This window comes from Notothenia rossii, assembly GCF_949606895.1.
Source record: "Notothenia rossii genome assembly, chromosome: 5".
Classification (NCBI taxonomy): Eukaryota; Metazoa; Chordata; class Actinopteri; order Perciformes; family Nototheniidae; genus Notothenia; species Notothenia rossii.
The window spans coordinates 20530393-20554728 of NC_136903.1; the positions used below are offsets into that span (position 1 = coordinate 20530393).

A 24336-nucleotide genomic window follows, 5' to 3' on the forward strand; every position below is an offset into this window, starting at 1 on the left:
TGTTACTAGACTACAAAGCATTAGCCAAAAGCTCCTGCAGCAGAAACCTATCTGTTAGTGCTATAGCCAAATTTAAGGAAGAGATTCCACCAATACTTAACTCGATAGCATGTCTGCATGTAGGGGAGGAAACTTATACAAAATGTACACCACCCCAAATTGATCATGTTGTTGATAGTGCTACAGATGCGCTGCGAATAAAATTAGACTCTGTTGCTCCTTTGAAAAAGAAGAAAATAAAAAAACATAGATTAGCTCCATGGCATAATGCCGAAACCCGCAAAATAAAGCAAAAGTCGAGACAACTTGAAAGGATATGGCGTTCCACTAAACTTGAAGAATCTCGTTTAATTTGGCAAATTACACTCAATGAATATAAGAAAGCACTGTGTAAAGCGAGAGCAGCATACTACTCTTCATTAATAGATGAGAATAAGAATAATGCAAGATTTCTTTTCAGCACTGTAGCCAGGCTGACAGAGAGCCACAGCTCGACTGAGCCTTCTATTCCCATAGCACTCAGTAGTAATGATTTTATGTGCTTTTTTAACGATAAAATTGTTACTCTTAGAAACAAAATCAATGACCTCTTGCCTTTAACCAGTATAGTGTTATCAACAGCTCCCGGAAACGTAAGTTCTAATATTACACTAGATAGTAAACTAGAATGCTTTTCAGCCATAAACCTTGAACAATTAAATTCAATGATTCTCTCTTCTAAACCATCAACGTGTATCTTAGACCCGATTCCAACTAAGCTGTTAAAATAAGTTTTTCCATTAATTAGCACTTCTTTATTAAATATTATGAATATGTCTTTATTATCAGGCTATGTTCCACAATTATACAAAGTAGCAGTGATAAAACCGCTTCTTAAAAAGCACAACCTCGATCCAGAGGTTTTAGCCAACTATAGACCTATTTCTAATCTTCCGTTACTCTCAAAGATTCTTGAGAAAGCAGTCGCAAAACAGCTGTGTGATTACTTAAAAAACTATGATTTATTTGAAGATTTTCAGTCTGGCTTTAGAACACAACATAGCACAGAGACAGCTCTGGTTAAAGTCACAAATGACATTCTAATAGCCTCTGACAAGGGACTTGTCTCTATTCTTGTCTTGCTCGATCTTAGTGCTGCATTTGATACTATCGACCATGATATCCTATTGCAAAGACTAGAGCACTTAGTTGGCATACAGGGAACTGCTTTAGGCTGGTTTAGGTCCTATCTATCTGAACGCTCTCAGTTTGTACGTGTCAACGATGAATCTTCCATGCAAACCAAAGTTAGCCATGGAGTGCCACAGGGCTCAGTGCTTGGACCTATTTTGTTCACCCTATATATGCTTCCGTTAGGCAATATTATAAGGAATCATTCTGTAAACTTTCATTGTTATGCGGATGATACTCAACTATATTTATCAATCAAGCCTGATGAAATTAATCATCTAAATAAAATTCAAGACTGCCTCAAGGACTTAAAAACGTGGATGACCTTACATTTTTTGATGTTAAACACGACCAAAACTGAAGTTATTGTACTTGGCCCGAAGAATCTACGAAACAAATTATCTAAAGATATATTAACTATGGATGGCATTAATTTGGCCTCCAGTGAGACTGTAAGGAATATTGGTGTTATATTTGATCAGGATTTATCCTTTAACGCCCACATAAAATCAATTTCAAGGACCGCCTACTTCCATCTACGTAACATTGCAAAAATCAGGCATATCTTGCCTCAAAACGATGCAGAGAAACTAGTCCATGCATTTGTTACTTCAAGGCTGGATTATTGTAACTCCTTATTATCAGGGTGTACCAAGAAGTCAGTCAAATCGCTTCAGCTGATTCAAAATCCTGCAGCTCGTGTACTAACCAGAGTTAGGAAAAGGGACCACATTACTCCTGTTCTGGCTGCCTTACACTGGCTCCCTATAGAACACAGGATAGAATTTAAAATTCTTCTTCTCGCCTACAAAGCCCTTAATGGGCAGGCGCCATCTTACCTTAAAGAACTTATTATACCCTATTGTCCTACTAGGGCATTGCGTTCCAAGAATGCAGGGTTGTTGGTTGTTCCTAGAGTCTCTAAAAGTACAATGGGAGCCAGAGCCTTTTCTTATCAAGCTCCACTTTTGTGGAATCAGCTTCCAGTTTGTGTTCGGACGGCAGACACCCTATCCGTTTTTAAGAGTGCGCTTAAGACCTTCCTTTTTGATAAAGCTTATAGTTAGGGCTGATTAGATTCAGCCCCTAGTTTTGCTGATATAGGCTTAGTTTGTCGGGGGACATCTTACTTCTTCCTTCTCTCTGTCTATACCTGTGTACTCTCATGTTCCGATTAACCCAGCTTCCCCAAATGTCTTTCTTTTTGGTGTCTATATACGCCGGGATCCGGAGTCATGGATGATCCTGCGGTCCTGTGTCATGGATTGCGAGTCCTGGATCTTGAGTCGTGGCTGTGGTCCTGGATCATAAGTCCTGGATGGATATACTCATGGATTCATCTTCCTATTATACACACATGCATTTCCAAACATTTGGACTACCTATGCTGCAAATGTATTATCTTTTCAATTTACACACGGCATCTATTGCACGTCTGTCCGTCCTGGGAGAGGGATCCCTCCTCTGTTGCTCTCCCTGAGGTTTCTCCCATTTTTCCCTTTAAACTGGGTTTTCTCTGGAAGTTTTTCCTTGTACGATGTGAGGGTCTAAGGACAGAGGGTGTCGTATTGTCATACTGATATTCTGTACAAACTGTGAAGTCCACTGAGACAAATGTAACATTTGTGATATTGGGCTATATAAATAAACATTGATGATTGATTGATTGATTGATTGATTGACAAAATCTGTCCCCATGCATTTAAACACTAGGCAAAGTACTCAAAAGCACCTCTGTGTGTCTTCAGGACCAAATTGCCATGATGACACACACATGCAGACTCAATAGGTGAAAACAATACCAGCGTTGCTTTAGCAGCTGGTAATAATGGCTCTGAATTCGCTAAGAGTGACAGTTTAGAAAGTATGCAATTACCTAATTCATTATCTCTTATGCGCTAACCTATTATTCAATGTGCTTCAAAAGGACATGAATATCGCCTTCATCAGTGACCGGTCCACCCCAGGAGCTGACCATACGATGGCAACCATCGTGGTCGAGGGGAAACAAATTAATGAGCAAGCATTCTGTATTACATTTGTTCATACTATTTAAAATAATGACTGTCGGCAGTGTAAACATCCTTGTTACATCTTTTGTAAAATGGATGTGTGTGATCTGCAGATTGGTGGCCATTGAAAGTTTGTTACTGTAGTTTTACAAAAACTTTACAGATTTGACATATTTGGCACTGGTTTTAAATATGCACAGGCCTCTAATTTCGATGTGATGGCAGCATTTATTCACTGTGTCCCCATTTCATGGTAATATGGCTAATGTGTTTATTTATTATTTGTGGGGCAATTTAAATTTGTGTTATATATCTTTTTTTTCTCAATATTTAAATGAAGCTCAGCGCAAGTTCTTTCAGGAAGACTGGGTGTATACATTCACTCCACAGCTGCATATAATCAGGTTATCACAGGCGTTCTCTTTAACCAATTACATTTCACCTCATTCTCCAGCAGCCAATCAACGTGCTGCAGCCAATCTATAAAATGGTTCTCCTCTCTCCTACAGTCAGCTGTGATTTCAGGTTTTCAGGCCTCCTCCCCATCCACCTCCTTTCATCATATCCAGTGACAGGAGAGCTAATCCAAAGACATCATCACACCTCCTCTTCATCCCATCTCCTCATCAAATCCAGATCTTCAGCAGCATCATCAGTGTCTAGACCGTGGGGGGTTTCCCTATGCTCACGGCTGCATTTCCCCCTTTAGATATATGATTTCAGGATCGGGGTATAATCGCCAAAGACTTAACATTTATCATATGGCATGTGTCAATAAATGTTCAAACAAAATGAAGTCTCTCCTGATTGAAATATCATGTGTTGAAATAAACAACTGCAGTTCAAAATAAAAAAGTGAATTGCCTAACATTTTTGTTGTGAAATTAGTTAATGTCTTTCTTTAAAGGGAAAAAACATGAAAAAGCTAAAAAGAAAACTATTGAATAACACATATTTGGAGCATCTTAAATTATAAATGTCAACTTAAAAACGTGTGTTCACAATGATGGTAATTAAGTATATACAACTTGAAATTCATGTTAAATAATGTGGTAAAACTAGTTGGAACAAATTAATCTTTGGAGTAATCAACTTAAAAACTTGTATCCCGAATGAGGGTAATTAAGTACATACAACTTGAAATCCTTTTGAATAATGTGTTAAAAAGTTGGAACAACTTGATCTTTGGAGTAATCAACTTAAAAACTTGTTCTTATGCTACCAATTATTAAGTAAGGGGTAATTAAAAACACCTCTGATTTTAGAGGAAAAGCCTTCTCCCATAACTCAAATAAGTTTGTTGGTTTAACACAATTTCATTAGAAGTTGTCATAACTCAAACTGTTGCGTTGATTTTCTTTGTTGAGCCAAAGCATTTGTTTTTAGAGTGTAGCGTCTGCCAACGAAGACAAAACATGCAGATGACAGCGATGATACAGCTCTCTTGCGCCTTAAGTCTGTTAACTGTGATTTGAGAAGCCACCGGAATTAATTTTAAACACGTTTATTGCTTGCTCTTGAGTGTTTTTTCTGCAGCTTCTCTGGATTTCAGTACAAGAATAGGATTTCCTTCACAATAATCAGTTGTATTAGTTGAACAGAGTATTATCAACAAAGTGCAGCTTAATTGTTAATTGTACAAGTACTCATTATGAAGGACTCCTTTGTGTGTTCAATTATCGATAAATGTGAAAGATGGTGGTTCATTTATTTAAAAAATGCATGCAATAGTTATTATCGTGTTATATATAAAATATTAAGCTGTAAAATAAAGTTGGTCAGCTACATATAATGCAATAAACAGTTCAATGTCCATGATATAGACATACTGTATGTGTATGAAATACATGTTAATGAGATAAAGGTTGTTGTGTATAAGCAAACTGTAGTTGCACAATCAAGAAAGTATAATCTGTTCATGTTGTGACAGGTAGGAACATAGTTGATTAAATCACAAGTTCAAACCTATGTAGAAATAATGTGAATATTGTTTTTAAATGGAATTTCTCTTTTATGACATGGACATATTCCCAGAAATAAATATCAATAGATTTCCATAATTCTATAATTTCATTCACTAAATGCTTTCCCAATTATTTGTTTTATAAGCTAGTGTGTGAGGGGTCAGCAGAGAAAATGTAAATTGAAGCTAGGGTAGCATAATAATTGGGTTACACATTTCAATGTACAGTATGCCTAAAACCTATTTTTCATATTACACACTGAAAAAATTATCATTCCATAAATCATTCTCAAACAGGGAGGCGTTCAGATATCATACAATTAGGATTAACAGCTCTCTGCTCAGCAAACAAAAATATATATGTAAATATGCTCATAACAACATACCTAAATTGGGTTGAATTGCATATTATGGCAAACTTTGCTACAGATCCAAAGAAAATCAATATGTTCTCCATTGTGCCCTTGCAAAATAAACATGTAATGACAAATAAAGCTTGAGGCCACAACGACCTTTAAAAAGGCTTTTGTGACCCTAATGTTGGACTTGTCAATAAATACTTAAATGTCGATCTGTCAACTGGCCTGACTTGAAAGGACACGTGTTTTATCCCCTTAAAAAACCCACATAACTGATCTTGTTACGTTTCCAAGAGCATTATCAAATCATCCAAAAAACAAAAAAACATGAAATGATACACCCCTAAAGCTTTTGATTGGCTTTTGAAAAGAAAGGAAGCTATGATTGGAGGTTATTTTGCCTCAGAGGAGTGGTTTTCAAATATCAAACCTAGTCACATATAAATGTGGCAATAAGGCTTAGTACTCTTGGGGACTATCCAGTTCAAATTGCTGTGAAATCATGGCGAAGCACTGGAGTTTCACCTGTTTAGTGGCACTAGTCTTGCTACGATGCTCAGTTAGAACCCAAGCTCAAGAAAAGGCTCAGAACTCACGCTGGCAAGACCCTTCACCACGGATGGTAAAAGGCGTCTCACCACCTCGAGATCCTCAACATCCTCAACATCCTCAACATCCTCAACATCCTCAACATCCTCAACCACCATGGATCCCTCAAAATCCACAACGACAAAATCCACAACGACAAGATCCACCACCACCATGGATCCCTCCACGTCCACAACAACAACAACATCGACAACAAGATCAATCACCACCATGGCTCCTTCAGCATGATCAAATGCCCCAGGTTCAACCAGCTCAACAGCCAGGGTTTCCTAACAAATATTTACAAAATAATCAGGAAACGCAGGTGCCACAGACACCTTCAGTTTACAAACCAAGTGCGGTAAAGCAGCCTACAGCACAGAGTTGTGTCGTTGCAGAAAATGTGAGAATCTCATGTGGAGGTATACATATCTCTGCCGCTGGATGCGAAGATATAAACTGCTGCTTTGATGGACGACAGTGTTACTATGGAAAGGCAGGTGAGCATTCTAAATGGCTGTCATGCTTGGACATAAATGGTTTATCCAAAAAATTAAGTTTTTATTCTTTCTGTTTTTTGTTTTTATAAACACCTTTGATCCATACCTGTTTTTGTGCCACCAGTGACTGTCCAGTGCACCAAGGATGCCCAGTTCATCGTGGTTGTGGCCAAAGATGCCACTCTGCCCAACATTGACCTCGAGTCAATCTCACTGTTGGGACAAGGGCAAGGCTGTACACATGTTGATTCTAATTCAGACTTTGCCATCTACAACTTTCCTGTTTTTACCTGTGGCTCTGTTGTTATGGTAAGCCTGATTTTCTCTACTTTTCAGCTAATACAGATAGTTTTCAAACACTGTTATCCTATTTTTTTTAACTTTTAATAGGAAGAGCCTGGTGTTATAATCTATGAGAACAGGATGTCTTCCTCATTTGAAGTGGCAGTTGGGGATCGTGGAGCCATTACCAGGGACAGCCAATATGAGTAGGTGGTACTTATTTCAATATGTTTTTAGTGTCAAAATAAAAGATCTGACCAAGCAAGGTAATGCCAGTTTTCTCTTTTAGATTGCTTTTCCAGTGCCGGTACATCGGTACTTCTGTTGAGACTTTGGTTATAGAAGTATTAGATATTTTAACCCCTCCCATACCAGTCGCTGCCCAGGGACCCATCAGTGTACACCTGAGGTTGGCTAATGGTGAATGCAATACAAAGGGTTGTAATGAAGGTAAGTGGTGTGTGCAGCCAGTTTGTAGATCATTTTATGTTACTGGCTGTCATACTAACCTGTCTCTTCTCTCACAGTGGATGTGGCCTATACATCATTTTACATGGACACAGACTATCCTGTGACCAAAGTACTGAGGGACCCTGTGTATGTGGAGGTACAACTCCTGGAAAAAACAGATCCCAACCTCGTCCTGACTCTTGGTCGCTGTTGGACAACTACAAGCCCCAACCCTCACAGTCTGCCTCAGTGGGACATTCTGATAGACGGGTAACTAAAACACCAATTTACACCTTGTTTACCATGCTGTTCGTCTGTTTACTCATTGAGAAAACTGAATATAATCTTATGAATACCATAGTCCGATCGATACTAACAGAATTTTGAAGGCAACATTGAAAGACATTTCTTAATATTGGACATTTTAGAGTTGAAAAATAAATGTGTCAGTGCTCTCAGGTCAACAACACACTATATGTTTCTCAACAACTTCAAAAATATATTTGGATTTTCCATCCTGCAATTACTTTTTGGTCAACAAAATGTTGTTGATAGCTTATATCACGAGGCTCAAATGACTGGTGTCTTTATTGTATTTGATTTCACTGTTGCTTCTTGATATCATTTTTCTTTCCTCCAGGTGTCCATACAGGGATGATCGCTACTTGTCCGAACTGGTTCCGGTCGGACCGTCATCTGGTCTACAGTCTCCAAGTCACTTCAGGCGTTTCATTCTCAAAATGTTTACCTTTGTCAACCCTAATTCAATGGAACCCCTGAGTGAACAGGTAATTGTTAAATCTCGTGTTTACTGCTGCAACTATTTATTTTTGTATTGCTCTGCCAACACAATTTTTCTTGTTCAGGTGTTCATTCACTGCAGCACAGCCGTGTGCACTAGTGGAGCGGGTCTCTCCTGTGAGCCATCATGCTTCACAAAAAGTAAGAGATGAATGTATAACCTGCAGAACTCCTGTGCAATATGTATTGTATTCTGACATTGTTTATATGTCTGTGTGTAGGGAGAGACGTTCGGGCTGCGGACAAGAGCAAGGCTCAGTCAAAGGTCGTGGTTTCTGTTGGACCAGTGATCATGGGCGCCCCTCAGCAGTAAACAGCACAGCTTCAAGCTCGAGAATCTGCCTGAAAACATGTATTAAAAGATTTGAAACAAAAACACTGTTTAGTTTTTAGTGGTGTGAAATGAAAATGACTGGTAAATCAAGAGTATAGTGTTTCGAAGGGATAATTTATTGGATTTCTAAAGATTGTAGTCACAGTTGTATAAATAAATATTAGCTTTAATCAGGCCCGGCTCCAGGATGAATTTACTGAGGGGGCTGTTAAAAAATCCGAGGGGGCGATTTCTTTTTCACAACAACGACAAATACTGGCAATATAATTATTTGACACACCAAGCTTTTTTCCTTCTCACTGCTCTACAATCTCTTTGCTTCTTTATTTTTATTCCGGATTGACCCCTCTCATTCTGTTCTTTTCCTCTGATCTTTAACAATAGATAGTACAGATTATTAGATGGCTGCACTTTGGTTAACAGACTAACATTGATCTCCTCAATTTATAAATTGACAGGCTCTGTAATTATACCATAACCTTTTCTCCTCTATCCCTTAACTCGTTTTCCAATACAGATTTACTTACTTACTTACACCCGTCGCCTCAGGTCTGCTGAAGCTAACCTACTGCAGCCCATCAGGACAAAGCTCCAGACCTGGGGTGACAGGGCCTTCGCAGCAGCCTCCCCCAAACTCTCGAACTCCCTCCCCAGCAACGTCAGATCCGCCAACACTCTCACATCATTCAAACAATCCCTCAAAACTCACCTTTTCACTCTTGCCTTCAACTCCTAGTCAATGGAAAAATGGAAAAAACTGCCTTGCCCTTATTCCTCCTAGCTTAGCACTTCCTACTTTTGTCGTTATTTTTGTTTTACTTGCTTGTAAGCGCTTTGAGCACCAGGAAAAGCGCTTTATAAATGTAATGTATTATTATTATTATTATTATTATTATTACTATACTCTAGTCATGTCAGGATTAAAGAACAATTATTTTCAGGATTGAATGTTCAAACCTAGGCCTAAAACCTGGCATTTCATAAGAAAGTGACTAATATATAATCCAAATGACATATTGGATAAAATACTACACCAAATGGAAAGACACAGATTAAAAATTTAAATAAAGTCCCCTGGTTTGTCTCTAGAGTCTAACTGCCATTGGAAAAATCAAATCAATGTTCCAAAATCCGTCACTAGATGTCGCTCATTTTGCCAATACGGTTTATATAATACATAGGCCTAATAACATATTATTATTATTATTATTATTATTATAGTAAAAGTGCTCGCTTTGGCAAAAACCTGATCCATACAGGCTTTGCAGCCCTAAATAATAACAAGTAATCATGTGTGGTGCTATCTGTAGATGTCTGTCTTGTTTTTTGTTGATTTCATATTGTTTTCACAGAGCTGTGCAAATGAATTTCCCCCTGCGGACAATACATCTAATCTAAACCCAATTGATATTCAATCACGTACTTGGCGATTGAGAACATACGTAATTTACCTCGTTTAAAGCACTTTTGTTGTAATGCTATGGATTTAGTTGACACTACTAGCCGAGTTTCTTTTGTCCAATATCTCGCGGGCAGGTATATTAAGGCCCAATCCCAAACCACGCCTACAAACTACCCCTACACACTACCCCTCCGTGACGGATGAACTCCGTGGAGTGACACCATGGATGTATAATAGGAACAAGTGGGTATAAGCCGTACAAGCATGGATGGTACAAGCCGGGTAGGCCGTGCACATATGGTACCTACACCGGATTTAATATTCTGTAAATATGTTCTGTTTATTTTTAATGCATAATATACTTTCTGTAATCATTTTTACTAACTTTTATAACAAACAGGTACTATTAGTAGTAAATCAAATACAATTAACTTTCTTTAAGTGTTTGAATAATAAATTCTAGCTATTTAATGTTCTTTATGTCTTGATGTGATCTCAGAATAATGTCTTTAGAATACGGCAGCAACTAACAATTATTTCCAATTTAAATTTGAATTAATCTGTTGGTTGCTCACCTTTGAAGCTGTAATTAGATCATTTTGTCAGTTTCTTTTTTTTAAATTATTATTCAAATCGATTATCAAAATGAATTGAATAGTTGAGCTGCTCTCAGTACTGTGTCTGTGTCATTGGACAGCAGACATACCCATTACACTCAAGACATTTTGTGTAATCATTGAATCTAAACATTTTGGGATAAAGATGCATCCTTTGAGAGGTCATATCCTTATTTTTATGTTCAAGTTGTGATACAGTATTTGAAGGGTTAGTATTTCTAGCATTTAGCAATTGTACTCCATTAAAACAAATTGTAGTTCAGAATTTAAAATAAACACATTGTAGGAAATGCAGCATCACAAATATGTAATCAAGTCTGCACGTTTTAATGAATCTCATACTACATGCAGTAAAAATCCTGACTCCCACTGCCCTTTTGTTCAACGGAAATCTATACTTTTTTAGGCTAGACAAGTGAGTAGTAAGAAGACCACTATAGAACAAAGTATTTGTTTACTCCGACAGTAGCGTTCACTTAAAGGTACTCTTGTGGCCAAGGAGGCAACAACTCTTGTCTTGTCCTCTTTATGTAGAATTCAATACCGGAAACAGGGTTAGACTTGGTCCGTATTTACCAAATACCTAATGTACCAAAACAATACACATATTTTGAATGAACTGGTGAAGACCTGATTTATGAATACACATTTTGATTATTGATGATGATCTTAAAATACTCTTAGAACAGCTATTTTCTCAATGAAAAAAAGGAAAATCACCAGGTATTGATAGTACTTCAATTTGATTCTATATTAATTTTGAGATCTTTTAAAAATAAAACTTTTCAAATTTAAACAACCAAATATCTCACATTTATAATATGCAGAATCAATTCATAAAACATATTATTTTTAATGTTTCACATTTTTAGAAAGTCTAGGGAGATTGAAAATGGGTTTCTTATAGCATCAGGCAAGCTGTTTGGTTTTGTAAAGAAATCAATAGCCCTGTAGTTATTAACAGTGTCGGACAAGGTAATCCTATTCACTCTTTTTACTTTTTCTGGTTGAACAGTTATCCCTCAAGTATTGGACATGATCAAGATATTTAAAGGAATTCTATAAAAGGAACAGAACTTCTCAGCAGATGATAAAGTCTTCCCCTAAAAGATCAAGATCAGTTGCTGAAAGCTATACCACATGACGTTGGATAGGTTGATTACCTTCAGGTCTGACACTTAAATGATCTAAAAGCGAGTTATTGCCAAAACATTATGAAAACAAGTTTAACATTTCCTGTGAAAAAAATAGATGAAGCTGTAGCTGGTAATGTTAATAAAAAATACCCTTTTCTCATATTTGCTGAAACCGTCGAGCCCAAATGACATTTAGCTGTTCCTATTAGCTGCAAAATGATAAGAATTTGGGACCCGGCTACCAGTCTATCACATCGAAGCACCAACTCCAGCAGCTATCTTCTTCCTATTGTTAGGCCGCATTGTGCATTTTTTAATGGATTATTACAGAAAGAGGTAATTTACAGAAAGCTGTCCATGAACACACCACCTAGGGGGTGTCGGAACCACGACACGGTGGAGTGGCCCTGCTTGGAGTGTCACTGACATACATCTCCGTGCCTGGTTTGTAAACAATTTCCAGATTTTACCCCTGGAGCTGTAGTAACATGCCCTGAAGGCATTTAGGCGCACTCATGAGGGGCTTCTTAAAGATGGTGATCAGTGGTTTGTGGTCTGTTTCTGCAGTGATTGTGTCCCTGCCGTATAGGTACTGGTGAAATCTCTGGCATGCAAAAACTATGCTTAAGCACTTTTTCTCTATTTGAGCGTAGTTTTGCTCATTCTGTGTCAGTGCGCGTTAGGCAAAGGCTATGGGCTGCCCCTTTTGCAGCAAGCATCACCCCAGTCCATTCATGCTGGCATCACTCTGGATCGTTACAGGCTTTGTGATGTCATCATATTTGAGAACCGGCGTGTTGGTGACCATCCGGTTTATCTCGTGTATTGCATCATCGTTTGTTGGCAGCCAGTGCCATGCCGTGTCCTTATCCAGGAGTCTGCGAAGAGACTCACAGATTTTTGGCCGTGTAAAATGTCCTCTTGTGTTGCTGTACAGCCAATGCGTGACGTCATTAGTAAACGGACCCCGTGCTGATCTGGTAGGCCGTGCATATATGAGAGGCTTCTCAATTCTTAAATTTCCCCTCCTCGACTCCCCTCCTCGAGACTTAGTCTCGCCCACAGGAGATGCGAGCGGATGATCGAGGAGGGGAACCGAGGAGAGAGGAGGGGAAGCAGCAGACGTTTAAAGAAATGAGAACTCCTCTCCTCTGAGCGGTCATATTAAAGCGACGTCCATTCATTATTACGTGGCAACAGCTGCATCAGCTGTCGAGTGTTTTGCGCTGTATTTTATAATCTCTGTTAGATCAGCTGAACATTGTTCCCCCACTTATTTACTTTGAATTAATTGAGAGTGCGGTATAATGAGACAATAACAGGCTACAGATGCGGACACACACACACAAATATATTTATATAAATATATACAATTTAAAGTATGAGAGCACTCTCATAATAACGTAACACAATCAGAGACTGGATATATCCCCCCCTCTCTCTGGTCACTGAAATGGGGAATTGAAATTACGGGCCAAAAGTTGTATTTACAAGTATTAAAAGTAAGCAGAGGACACCAAACCAAGCGAGACCCGTCTGTCCGCCGCATCTACAAACTGTACCACACACACACCTACAAACTGACAGGGCCGTATCCAGGATTTCCTAAATACCGAGGTCCAAACCTCGGTAGGCCCAAACATCGGTATTTAAAATGCTAGGGGGGTTCGGGGGATATCCCCCGAGACTTTTGGGATTTTCATGATCTAGTTAGGTGCTTTTTAAGTCCTGTGGGGGGTCACAAATTGGATAATATATTGATTTCAAACCATGTCAGTGGGCTGACAATGTCAGCATAAGTTATTTTTGAAAGTGTAATGCATAAGAATCAGTTGATTGTTACTATTAATGATCTGGACATGCAGAAGAGGCTAAAACGATCACAAAACATTGTCAACATTCATTTTCCATGTCTCTCTCCTTTCCATGACCTGCAGCCTCTCTTCCATCTTCTTTAGTCCCTCTGTCTTCTTCCTGTTCATGACTCTCTCTGTCCTCTACTCTTTCTCTTTGTTCAATCTCTCCCTCGTTGTTCACTTTTTGCTCCTCCTCACTTGTCGCTCCTATAGATGGATGGATAGATAGATAGATGGGGTTATTAATTAAGCCTACATTCTTTTGTATGACTGTACCTGCAGTTCCTCCCTGACATCCATCACTTTCTCTCTCTCTCTTTCTCTCTGCCTGTCCTGTCTCTTCCTTACCAAAGCTGAGCTTCGACTGACGTAGTATTTTCATTATATCTGAGTCAGTGTAAAAAGAAAACAATACAATGTTATATCTTCAATGTTTTACTCAAATTGAAATGAAAGAAAAGCATTACAACGTTTGTTAAAAGGTAATCCTTCTGACATTGAATGAATGTAATTAACTAAAGCTCTCTAGCTAGTTTATTCACGCAATTTAAATCAAAGTATAGCCTATAGCTGCAGTATAAGTTAGTGTGCATGTTGTCGTACGTCCACGGACTAACGTAGAGCGTTCGTCAGACAGGATCTGCTGGTCATATGATGTCCTGATGAACAGAAACACAAGCACCCCGCTGGACTGAGATCTCTAGATACCTCATCACTCCTCCGCTGCTCCGATACAAGTCCGGGCTGCGGTGGTTTGTTGATACATGTTGTCTTCTTCTGTTTGCTTTAATCGAGGCTACGTAGTTATGCAGCGCCCCCATCGGCAGCAAATGGAAGTACTACAAAATACCCCGTTTAGTGCAATTATTTCACAAGTTTTGTTATAAACACAGCTCTCTATATGGCGCTGCATCAGTGTATCCTCGGTTATAGCTCCTCCAGCGAGCCTCCTCGACGCTCGATCCTCGGTGTGCATTTAGAGAAATGAGATGTCCTTCAAAATTGCGCGCTGAAATTCATTTCCGGGTCACTACCGGAGGACCGAGGAGTCGAGGAGGGGAAATTTGAGTATTGAGAAGCCTCTATGGTACTGACTGTCACTACCCGATCTGCAGCCCTGCCCTATCTGCAGTGCACTTGTGCGAGATGGTCCGCCATATTGGACAACTCCATACGGCAACTCTAATAGGACATTCTTGCATGCGCGAGTCATAAACGTCTCAAATATCTATATAAAGATATTTTGTAATTTTATTTTATTTGAAATAAAATGAAGGACATTCACAGTTAATGTAATTAGAAATAAATTATGAATGCCCAGTCAATATTTCTTCAGTATGTATGATAGTGTCAGGTTTGGGGAAAATAGGACCCAAGTGCAGTTTAAGAAAGACAAAAAAGGTAAGGTAACAAAAAGCGAGCGCATAACTAGGGCCAAAAGGGTGGGTGGAGGGGGTCTGGAGCAGGGGTTCCCAAAGTGAGGGTCGCGACCCAAAAATACCAAGGACAGCTTAACCAATAAAAAACACTCATGGACCCCCCCCCCCCCCCCGTCGACAGGGGGTTGCCAGTCTCTGGCACTGTTATTTTGGGGGTCGTGGGCTGAAAAGTTTGGGAACCCCTGGTCTGGAGGACGGGTTTGGGCACGGCAGAAGACCAGGAAGGGGTCTCGGGCGGACGGCCCGGGGGCAAGGCAGAGTTCGAGGAGGGGGTCTCGGGCGGACGGCCCGGAGGCAAGGCAGAGTTCAAAAAGGGGCGAAGGCCATAGTGGGCGAACTCAGGTGGCCGGGCATGAGGGCGAAGGCAGTGCAGTGCATGACATTGCACTGCACTGCCTGCACTGTGGGCCATCTAAGCTAATTTACAGATGGCCCTGAGCCCAATAGAGATTGCCCTGAAAAATGCGCGCGGACGAAATGGCACGAAGGGTTTGGGGGGCCTCCCCCTAGAACATTTACATTTTTGCAGGTCTTAGATGCTGTCTGGTGCATTCTCTCGACTGAATTATAAGATGAACCACCACAATATTATATTGTACAATTTCAATTTTATTCTTCATTTCATTTCATTTGTTTGTTTGTTCTTGTTTGCTCGCTTGCATGCCCTGCATAGCTATAAGAAATACTTAAGTTGTTGGTCAAGACACTTTCCATCGGATGAAGGGAAATGCCTTCCAAGATGTAAAAAAAGTAGAAAACATTCCATTCAGTTTTAACTGCCAAAACAAACATTATTTACACTATTATGGCCCCTGTTAAAAATGTTTGTAATGTTATCTATTGTAAGTTGGTCGAACGAATGCCTCCTCATCCGGAAGCTGACCGAGCAGACCCAAGCAGCAGTCGAGAGGAGCCGAGCGCATCCGCGAAGCACACAAAATGGCGACGTCAGAGTTCCCGTTAGCCGGCAAATCTAAATCTCTTCGGTCAAAATAATTTCCCTTTAGTGCAATACCGCTTCAGTTGCGCCATTTATGTGACAGACAAGAACAGTATGTGACAGACAAGAATAGTCAATTATAATGTCTAACACTTAATGTGGAGAAAGAGATGTCATGCATGGGTTGATTCTGCGTTGATCTGTTGGTAATACCTCGGGGTTCCGGTGGGCATGTAAACAAATGCATAATGCTGCGCTATACTTTGTGGCCTCACCCAGTTGCATAGCGACACTTATTGTTTAGGTGTCTTTTAATAAGCAGGTAGTCATATCATTAGCTAGAACTAGCTGGATCTGATATGGACATAAACGCGAGTAAAGTCTAATCTGGCGGGAGAGAGAGATCAGCTGCTGCTGACGAGTCGACACTCAGCTCTGCATGATCACATGCAGCGGTAAGCAGACAAAACACACACTTCAGGTTAGAATATCACACTTAGCTATTTTAATTACCTCTCAAACTACCAAAACTAGTTATAGATATGTTTAGTTTTACTGTCGAGTCACTCATTACTGGATCCGCGAGCTGCATGATACTGGCATAATAGATTGCCCGATCGGGCAACCAGCAGGTGAGGCTTCATTGCCCGAGCTAAATACTAGATGGCCCCGGGCCATCGGGCAGTCCTTAATGTCGAGCCCTGCAGTGGCTGGAAGAGCTGGTGGGACCCCTGGCGGGACAGGCGTAGACGGGACCCTGGACGGAACATGGGCTGCTGTCAGTGGGACCCCCGACGGAGCAAGGGCTGGTGTCGACAGGGCACCAAACAGGACAGGACAAGGTGTTGGCGGAACCCACACTGGAATAGGTATCGGCGGGACCACCAACAGGAGAGGACAGGCAGTTGGCAGGACCCCCGGCGGAACAGGTGTCTGCGGGATAACCAACAGGAGAGGGCAGGGAGTTGGCAGGACCCCCGGCGGAACAGGTGTCTGCAGGATAATTACCGATGTTGCCGGGACAGGTGTTCCCGACGAAACAAGGGCTGGTGTTGGCGGGACCCCCAACAGGACAGGATCTGGTGTTGGCAGGTAATCCGGCAGAGCAGGTGTCGGTGGGACCCCCAACAGGACAGGATCTGGTGTTGGCAGGAAATCCGGCGGAGCAGGTGTCGGCTGGACCCCCAACGGAACAGAACGTGTAGTTGGCAAGACCCCAGACGAAACAGGTGTCGGCTGGACCTCCAATGGTACAGGACATTGAGTTGGCAGGACCCCCGACAAAACAGATGTTGGCTGGACCCCCAACGGCAGAGGACATGGAGTTGGTAGGACCCTCAGCGTAACCCCCAACGAAACAGAACAAGGAGTTGGCAGGACCCCCGTTGAAACAGGTGTCGGCTGGACCCCCAACGTACCAGGACATTGGGTTGGCAGGACCCCCGGCAGAACAGTAGTCGGCCGGACCCCCAACAGGACAGGACATGGAGTTGGTAGGACCCTCAGCGGAACCCCCAACGAAACAGAACAAGGAGTTGGCAGGACCCCCGATGAAACAGGTGTCGGCTGGACCCCCAACGTACCAAGACATTGGGTTGGCAGGACCCCTGGCAGAACAGTAGTCGGCGGGACCCCCAACGGGACAGGACATGGGGTTGGGACTTGAGAAGGGACTAGAGAAGGGAAATGAGAAGGGGACTTGAGGAAGGACTTGGAAAGGAACTCGAGAGGGGACTAGAGAAGGGACTCGAGAGGGGACTTGAGAGGGGACTCGAGAAGGGACTTGAGAGGGGACTCGAGAGGGGACTCGAGAAGAGACTCGAGAGGGGACTTGAGGCTTGAGTTGGCGGCACCCCCGAGTCGGCGGGACCCCCGATGAAGAAGGGACTCGAGTCGGTGGGATCCCCCGACGGTGAAGGAGCTTGAGTCGGCCAGTATGCCGACAGGATATGGGGGGCTGGCGTCGGCCGGAGAGCCAACAGGAGACGAGGAATTGGAGTCAGCCGGTACGCCGACAGGACACGGGGGGCTGGCGTCGGCCGTGGAGCCAGTAATGGAGCCGAAACTGGAGCCAGAAACAAGGCTGCTGGGGCCGAAACTGGAGCCGGAAACATGGTTGCTGGAGCCGGAACTGGAGCTGGAGCCGGAAACATGGCTGCTGGGGCACCGGCTGGAATCCTGGCCTTGCGTCTGCTAGAGACCTTTTGGAGGCTCCGCGGACCTCCTAAGGCAAGGCGGGATCCCAAGAAGGGGTTTGAGGCTTGAGGCTGGCACTCAGGGCTGCTAGTAAAAAGTCTTAGCTTCTCAGGAAACAAGCTCCTAAGCCAGGGCTTGCTGTCAACCTCCCTGCGTGCCTCGTTAAGGGCAGCCTCTTTGGCCTCTCTGGATGAGGCCCTCCTCCAGTCATTGAAAATACATTCCAGATTGTATTTAAGCTCATAAAGCTTTTGGCTAAATGAAAAAACTGCTGGGTCCATACTGTTCTGTTCGTACTGTCAGGTTTGGGGAAAATAGGACCCAAGTGCAGTTTAAGAAGGACAAAAAAGGTAAGGTAACAAAAAGCAAGCTTTATTTATAAAAAGCCGAAGGAATGAAAAACAAGACTTGGGAGCACGACAGACAGGAACAAACTTACAGACGGGAAAAGGCAGGAGACATGGAGAAGCATAGACGACAGGTAGCAGGGACATGAAATGACAACAAACAGACATGGAGCACAGGGGAAGACAAGACAAATACACAGAAGGGTAATCACAGGGCAAAACACAGCTGGGCAGGGGAGGCAGAAACAGAAGGGCACCAGGTGAACACAATGAGGCACAATCAGACACACCAGGGAAACGACAGGAAGACAAACACAGGGGCCCTTTCTCATTTCATCAAATCCCCCACCTCGACTCCTCGGTCCTCCGGTAGTGACCCGGAAATTAATTTCAGCGCGCCATGTCGAAGGACATCTAATTTCTCTAAATGCACTTCGAGGACCGATGATCGCGCGTTGAGGAGGCTCTCTGGAGGAGCTATAACCAAGGATACACTGATGGGTCCTCCACGGTCCTCCACGGCTCCTTCGTAGATGCATTTCTGGGAACAGAGATGTTTCAAAGAGTCGTGACCATACGTCCAGGGCTCGAAATTAACTTTTTTCCTCAGTGTCCCACAACTGTCCCAAATTCTACTTTGTATTGTCCCGGACATAACCAGCAGTGTCCCAAATTTAAATTTGTATCGTCGCCCCCCCAATTATGCAGAATACATATAATTTGATACTTTTTTGTCACTTAATCATCACACCATAGACTCTGGTCCACCTTGTAAGTTTAAAATACTTATTCTTTTAAACATATGAATATTAGTCTGATCTGTTGCTTCTCCTAGAGTAGAAGGGAAGAGAGTTGTTTTAAGACATGTTTCTATTGTTTCTCAATATCCAGACTAATTTATCATTGTCATGTCAACATTGAAGAATCCTGATTTGTATTTTTCAATTCAATATGGTATGGCTGTATGGTCTCTGTGTTTTATGATCGGAACCCTCTATCTGGCAATAAAAGTGGTATGAATGATAATAAAAAAACAGAAGTTCCATAATACAGTTTAATAAATGTATCTGTTTTCAGTTCTAATTACAAGTTATCCTCACAAGTCAGTAGTACTATAGGAATATAAATTGATCTTCTATCTTCATTCATGAATGTCAATCATCTTGCTCTCATTCATTCACCCCCCCCCCACCAGATCTCCCCCTTAACATTTACTATTTACATTTATTTAGTCGCTAAACATGGGTCGTCGTGTTCTCTGGCCACTTTGCCACCACTTCTCAACTGCCTGCTCTGCAGTATAGTCCTCAACCTCAGGGCCATGCAGAGATATACGGAGGAGGGAGTTTAGAATTTGGTTAGAGAGGGATCCTGAGTCTATACTACTGTAATATTATTATTATTGCTGATCTGCATGTTGAGCAGTACATCATTTTGGCAGCTGGATCAAACTCGGCAAAGGGGTATTGTTGCCTCCATTCAGGAAGCCACTTCCTCTTCCTCTTCGCCTCTTCGCCTCCTTTGTCCTTGACCTTGGGCACTTGCAGTTCCTGAATTTAGTTAAGACAAAACATATGTTCATGTTATAATAATATAATATAAAATTACATAACATAGTAGGGTACAATGTTGTATAAAACTTTGTCTTAAAGCCCTGATGATGTCTTTGAGCCAGACCCCTGTTTTGTTTTAATATAGATGTAGAAGACAAACACATTATCAATTGTAAAAGAAATGTTATTACAAAAGTGGTGAAATGCAACATTTGTATGAGCATTATAATCTTAGTCATTTTGATATTTTTCTACAGCATTATTTTAGTCTTTGGTTTCAACAGATATACACATATTTTTTTCGGCATGTTGGGGGAGGCCTGATCCCAAAAAATGCAGACATGCACAATGGTCAGGTCAGTTCGTTCTTGTTAAAGACACGTTTCGAGCGAGCGTGCCATCGAACGTGCCATCACTAATGCACATTGTAGCCTTGCTTTGAAGGGCAAAATCTACTGGGAGATTAGCTAGGCACAAAAACAACTGGAACATTACTCTCTTAACATGACACATTATTGTCATACCAGAGTTGATTGACAAACAAAAATTAACTTGCGACCCCCTTTCTAATCGTCACCCAATCTGACTGACGTTCTTGACCAAAAATAACTAAAACACTAAAAAAAGATGAAAAGCTAAATGATTAGCTAAATGCCTTACGTTTTTGCAGCTAAAGATTCTAGCCTGGTCACTGGCTGACAAAGAAAATACAAAAATTATAGGCTACACCTCTTATTCTGATCAACTGTATTTCACATCATTTTCATAAACTTCAAAAGAACATGACACCGCATTTTAGGACGTTTGTATGCATTGTAAGGCACACTTCAGTTGCTAGCGTTAGTTAGCGCTAGCGTTAGTTTGCGCTAGCGCTAGCTAACATTGACACTTAAGACAACTAACTTACCACAGTTGAAGACGATACCTCATGACCAGGACTTGGGATGTTTTCGGTCCGGGAGTCGGCAGAATTGGGGCTTGCATCAGGGGGCTGTTTATTCAACCACCTCAGCATTTCTTTCTTCTTTTTTAAACTGTTGTGACCGATGCATTGGCGCGAGTCTCGCAGCAGTCAGCAGCAGAGTGGATGACGTAGAATGCATTCTATGATTTGACAGCCCAATGACTTTGCAAATAACACCCATTTTGAAGTTTACTTTTAATTTTTTTTTCACTGTCCCGAAATAGTCCCAGACAAAATAGATTTGTGTCCCACTAGGAATTGTTATGGACATCGGGACATCGTTAATTGCGAGCCCTGCATACGTCGTGACGCACGGCCGGACTTATCTCAGCCAATGACAGCTCTGCATGCATCCCCTGGATATTATTTGATTAACTGCTTTCATCGCGATGCAATGTTTACAGTGAGAACAGCTGTGAAGTCTGTGCAGAAAGCAGAGCAGTGTGTAAAATATATATCACTCAGTATAACAGGCCTACTCTCTTTATTTGCTTTAGTTTATTAGATATTTACAAACAAAGAGTCGATATTTTTCTAAAACCATTTAGTGCTTCACATAATAAAATACACAACGGCTGTAGCCTGATTATATGCTTTAGGACAGTGGTTCTCAACTGGTCAGGCCTCGGGACCCACTTTTTACTTGGTCAATACATCGCGACCCAACATTTTGAAGCACTCAAATCTATTCAACAAAAAAACGTGCTGTAATATATACGCTTTTCAGCATACAATATTAATAAAAGTGAAGTACAGTGCATATATCCCTTATATCCCTTCACAGAACTAAAGTATGCGATTAAAAAGGGTTTAATGAGATGATGGAATCAAAGCTGAACTATATAAAAAGTCAATCATCAAACCGGGGGTCACATTTCATTATGTGTTCATTTTTATCTGAAGTTGTACCCTTGGATGTATAAAGAAGAGTTCTACCGCAAAGTTATTCTCCGTGGGGACTTCCGGCAACAGTATTGATTCTGATTGGTCAGAAGACTTGAAAAAACATCAGCAAAGATGTTTTATTGAGAAGATGATCACTACGTGACAGAGGTTTTCAAAACCGTTTATGGTCTCCGGTACTTCCAGTCCAACGCCGACTACATGCACAGCGTTAGAAAATCGGGCCTTCAAAATAAAAGTTAGACTTTCCCCCCCCCCCCAAAAAAAAAAAAGAATTCCAATTTTTTTTTCTTCACTCACATATCCGCGACCCACTGGAAACGGGATCCACCAGTTGAGAACCACTGCTTTAGGAGCTGTAGGTGCGTGTGGTACAGTGTGTAGTGTGCAGGGCCGGCCCTAGACTTTTGGGGGCCCTAAGCGAGCTTTGGCTTGGGGGGCACCCCTCACTCTAGCGCGTTCTCACTACACACAACACGGAACCAACTTTTGTCTTATGATGTTAGCATAAGCACATCTATTGTATAAATAAGCATGTAAACACCGTGGACCTAACCTCTTCTAGAGGGTCCCTCATCTCCTCTAGGGCGGTCCGGGGGCATGCTCCCCCGAGATTTTTTTTTAAATATTGAAGTTTAAACATCAATCTGATGCACTTTGAGAGCAACATTAAGTCTGTCTGCATTAACTCACAACTCCATCACATGTACCCTCCCGCGTCTGCGCATATAGTACATCACAGTGTAAGCCTGTGTCAGCATGCAGTTTACCAAAGCGTCACTATATAACAGGCTTTAACAGATGCCCATATCTGTAAAAATAGTCTTGTAGTTGCACTGTATAAGCAAATTGCTGTTTGACCAAAATTAGCAGCTTTTGAACTGTGAATAGTTCTGTGAGAGGGTACAAAGTAGTAGAGGCTACTGTGAGTGTAAAATGATGTAAGATGTTCTGCTCCCATTTGAGGTCCTGGGCGATGATGGTGCCCAGGAAGCGGAAAGACTCCACAGCAGTTACTGGGGAGTCACACAGAGTGATGGGAGCGGGTGGGGCTGCGTTCTTCCTAAAGTCCACAACCATCTCCACTGTTTTTAGGGCGTTGAGCTCCAGGTGGTTTTCCCCACACCAGGGGCCTCATTTATAAAGGGATATACGCTCAAAAAGTTGCGTACGCCAGTTTCTACGCAATGTTTGCGATTTATAAAATACTAACTTGACGGGAAAACGTGCGGTCCTCCACGCAAACTCTAACCCATGCGTACGCACTAAGCACAAAAATGAGAAACTGCGACAGCGTTGAAAGAAGGAAGAATGGAGAGAAATATGTGGAAATACTACCATAAATAAAATGTTACCTCTCATTTATCATATATGAAGAATTCATTTTTCAAACATTGATCAAAGCCAATCTTAAAATGATTAAACAAACGCCTGTTTGCGACTCCTCAGTGCACACAAAAACATAACTTGGAGAAATAAATAAATACGGATATGTTATTTAAAACCACCTAGAATATGTTGTGTTAATGTTATGACATTTTTCTCATAAATGATGCAGTAAGCAGGAGGACAGAATTACATCTAAACTGACGCCGTTTTGCATTTCTATAGGTTGTACGAGCATGGTTTTATATAGCCTACTATCATGTTTAATCATGTTTTATGACGTTTGCTAAGAGTTGATAAGTCGCTCATAAAACACAGGAGGTATGGAAACTAAGAACACCATATGTGGTAAATTGTACAGCTAATATAACACAACACATTAGTTGTTTTTCCTTTAACTGATGGATATAGAGTTGCTGCAGTGGAGACGCTGCGCACAGCTGATCGACAGCTGGGACACAAACCACCAAATACGAAAACATAATTCAGATCCAGTCGTCATGACTCCACTCCGGAGGGATTCCCCGATCATTTCTTACAGTTTCTCATCAAGGGGGTGTCTCCTGTCCCCGGTGCAAACGCACTGCCTGAGGAAGGCTATTTGTATTTTTTTTGTCATGAACCTTTTTCGGACCACTTATTTATTTATTTTGGTAACGATCCGACCTCCATGCTGCTACTCTGGTTCAAACTGCATCCACCAAACAATATTATTTATCTCGACCTCCCCAAAATTACCAAAATCTGACACGGTGTGAGATGTATTTTTTAGCTGTTCTGTCGTCATTTCCTGCTATCTTCTTCATTCAGTCAGTCAAAATGAATGAATGAATGAGCGTTTCTTTGACTATTTATAGGCAAATATGGGCGTTACGTGAAGCCCGCAAAAGCTGCACCGCATTTCAAGTCGATTGTGATTTATAAAGGGAAACATGCGTAGGAAGTGCCATACGCACTTTCCTCGCCGGTACGCAATGTTCGGTGAATCGGAAAATGTCGTAACATTTCTGTACCTATTTTTTGGATTTCTACTACGTAAGCAACCTTCCCACGTGAATCCTACGCACGGCGTTATAAATGAGGCCACAGGTCACCAGATGGTCCATCTCCCACCTGTAGGCAGACTCGTCCCCAGCAG

The 24336-nt window shown here is 41.5% G+C and overlaps 2 protein-coding genes across 10 annotated transcripts in view; both read left to right on the top strand.

Annotated features, from left to right (window-relative positions):
* LOC307039561 (E3 SUMO-protein ligase KIAA1586-like) overlaps positions 1 to 24336 on the top strand; it is a 67017-nt gene that overhangs the window by 20601 nt on the left and 22080 nt on the right. The gene's annotated exons all lie outside the window — the stretch shown is intronic.
* On the top strand, positions 5945 to 8501 carry LOC307042082 (zona pellucida sperm-binding protein 4-like). Its single transcript, XM_079685789.1, has 8 exons — positions 5945 to 6592; positions 6717 to 6901; positions 6983 to 7080; positions 7164 to 7324; positions 7402 to 7594; positions 7965 to 8112; positions 8191 to 8266; positions 8347 to 8501. Exons 1-8 carry the CDS (start codon positions 6007 to 6009, stop codon positions 8436 to 8438), a joined length of 1539 nt encoding a protein of 512 aa, XP_079541915.1. The 5' UTR covers positions 5945 to 6006; the 3' UTR covers positions 8439 to 8501.

Excerpts from the sequence above, each read along its gene's own strand:
- LOC307042082 (XM_079685789.1), top strand. The coding sequence starts at position 6,007 with ATGGCGAAGCACTGGAGTTTCACCTGTTTAGTGGCACTAGTCTTGCTA. Across the intron at positions 7,081-7,163 it reads ACCAGGGACAGCCAATATGA|ATTGCTTTTCCAGTGCCGGT; the intron begins GTAGGTGGTACT and ends TTTCTCTTTTAG. Across the intron at positions 8,113-8,190 it reads TGGAACCCCTGAGTGAACAG|GTGTTCATTCACTGCAGCAC; the intron begins GTAATTGTTAAA and ends TTTCTTGTTCAG.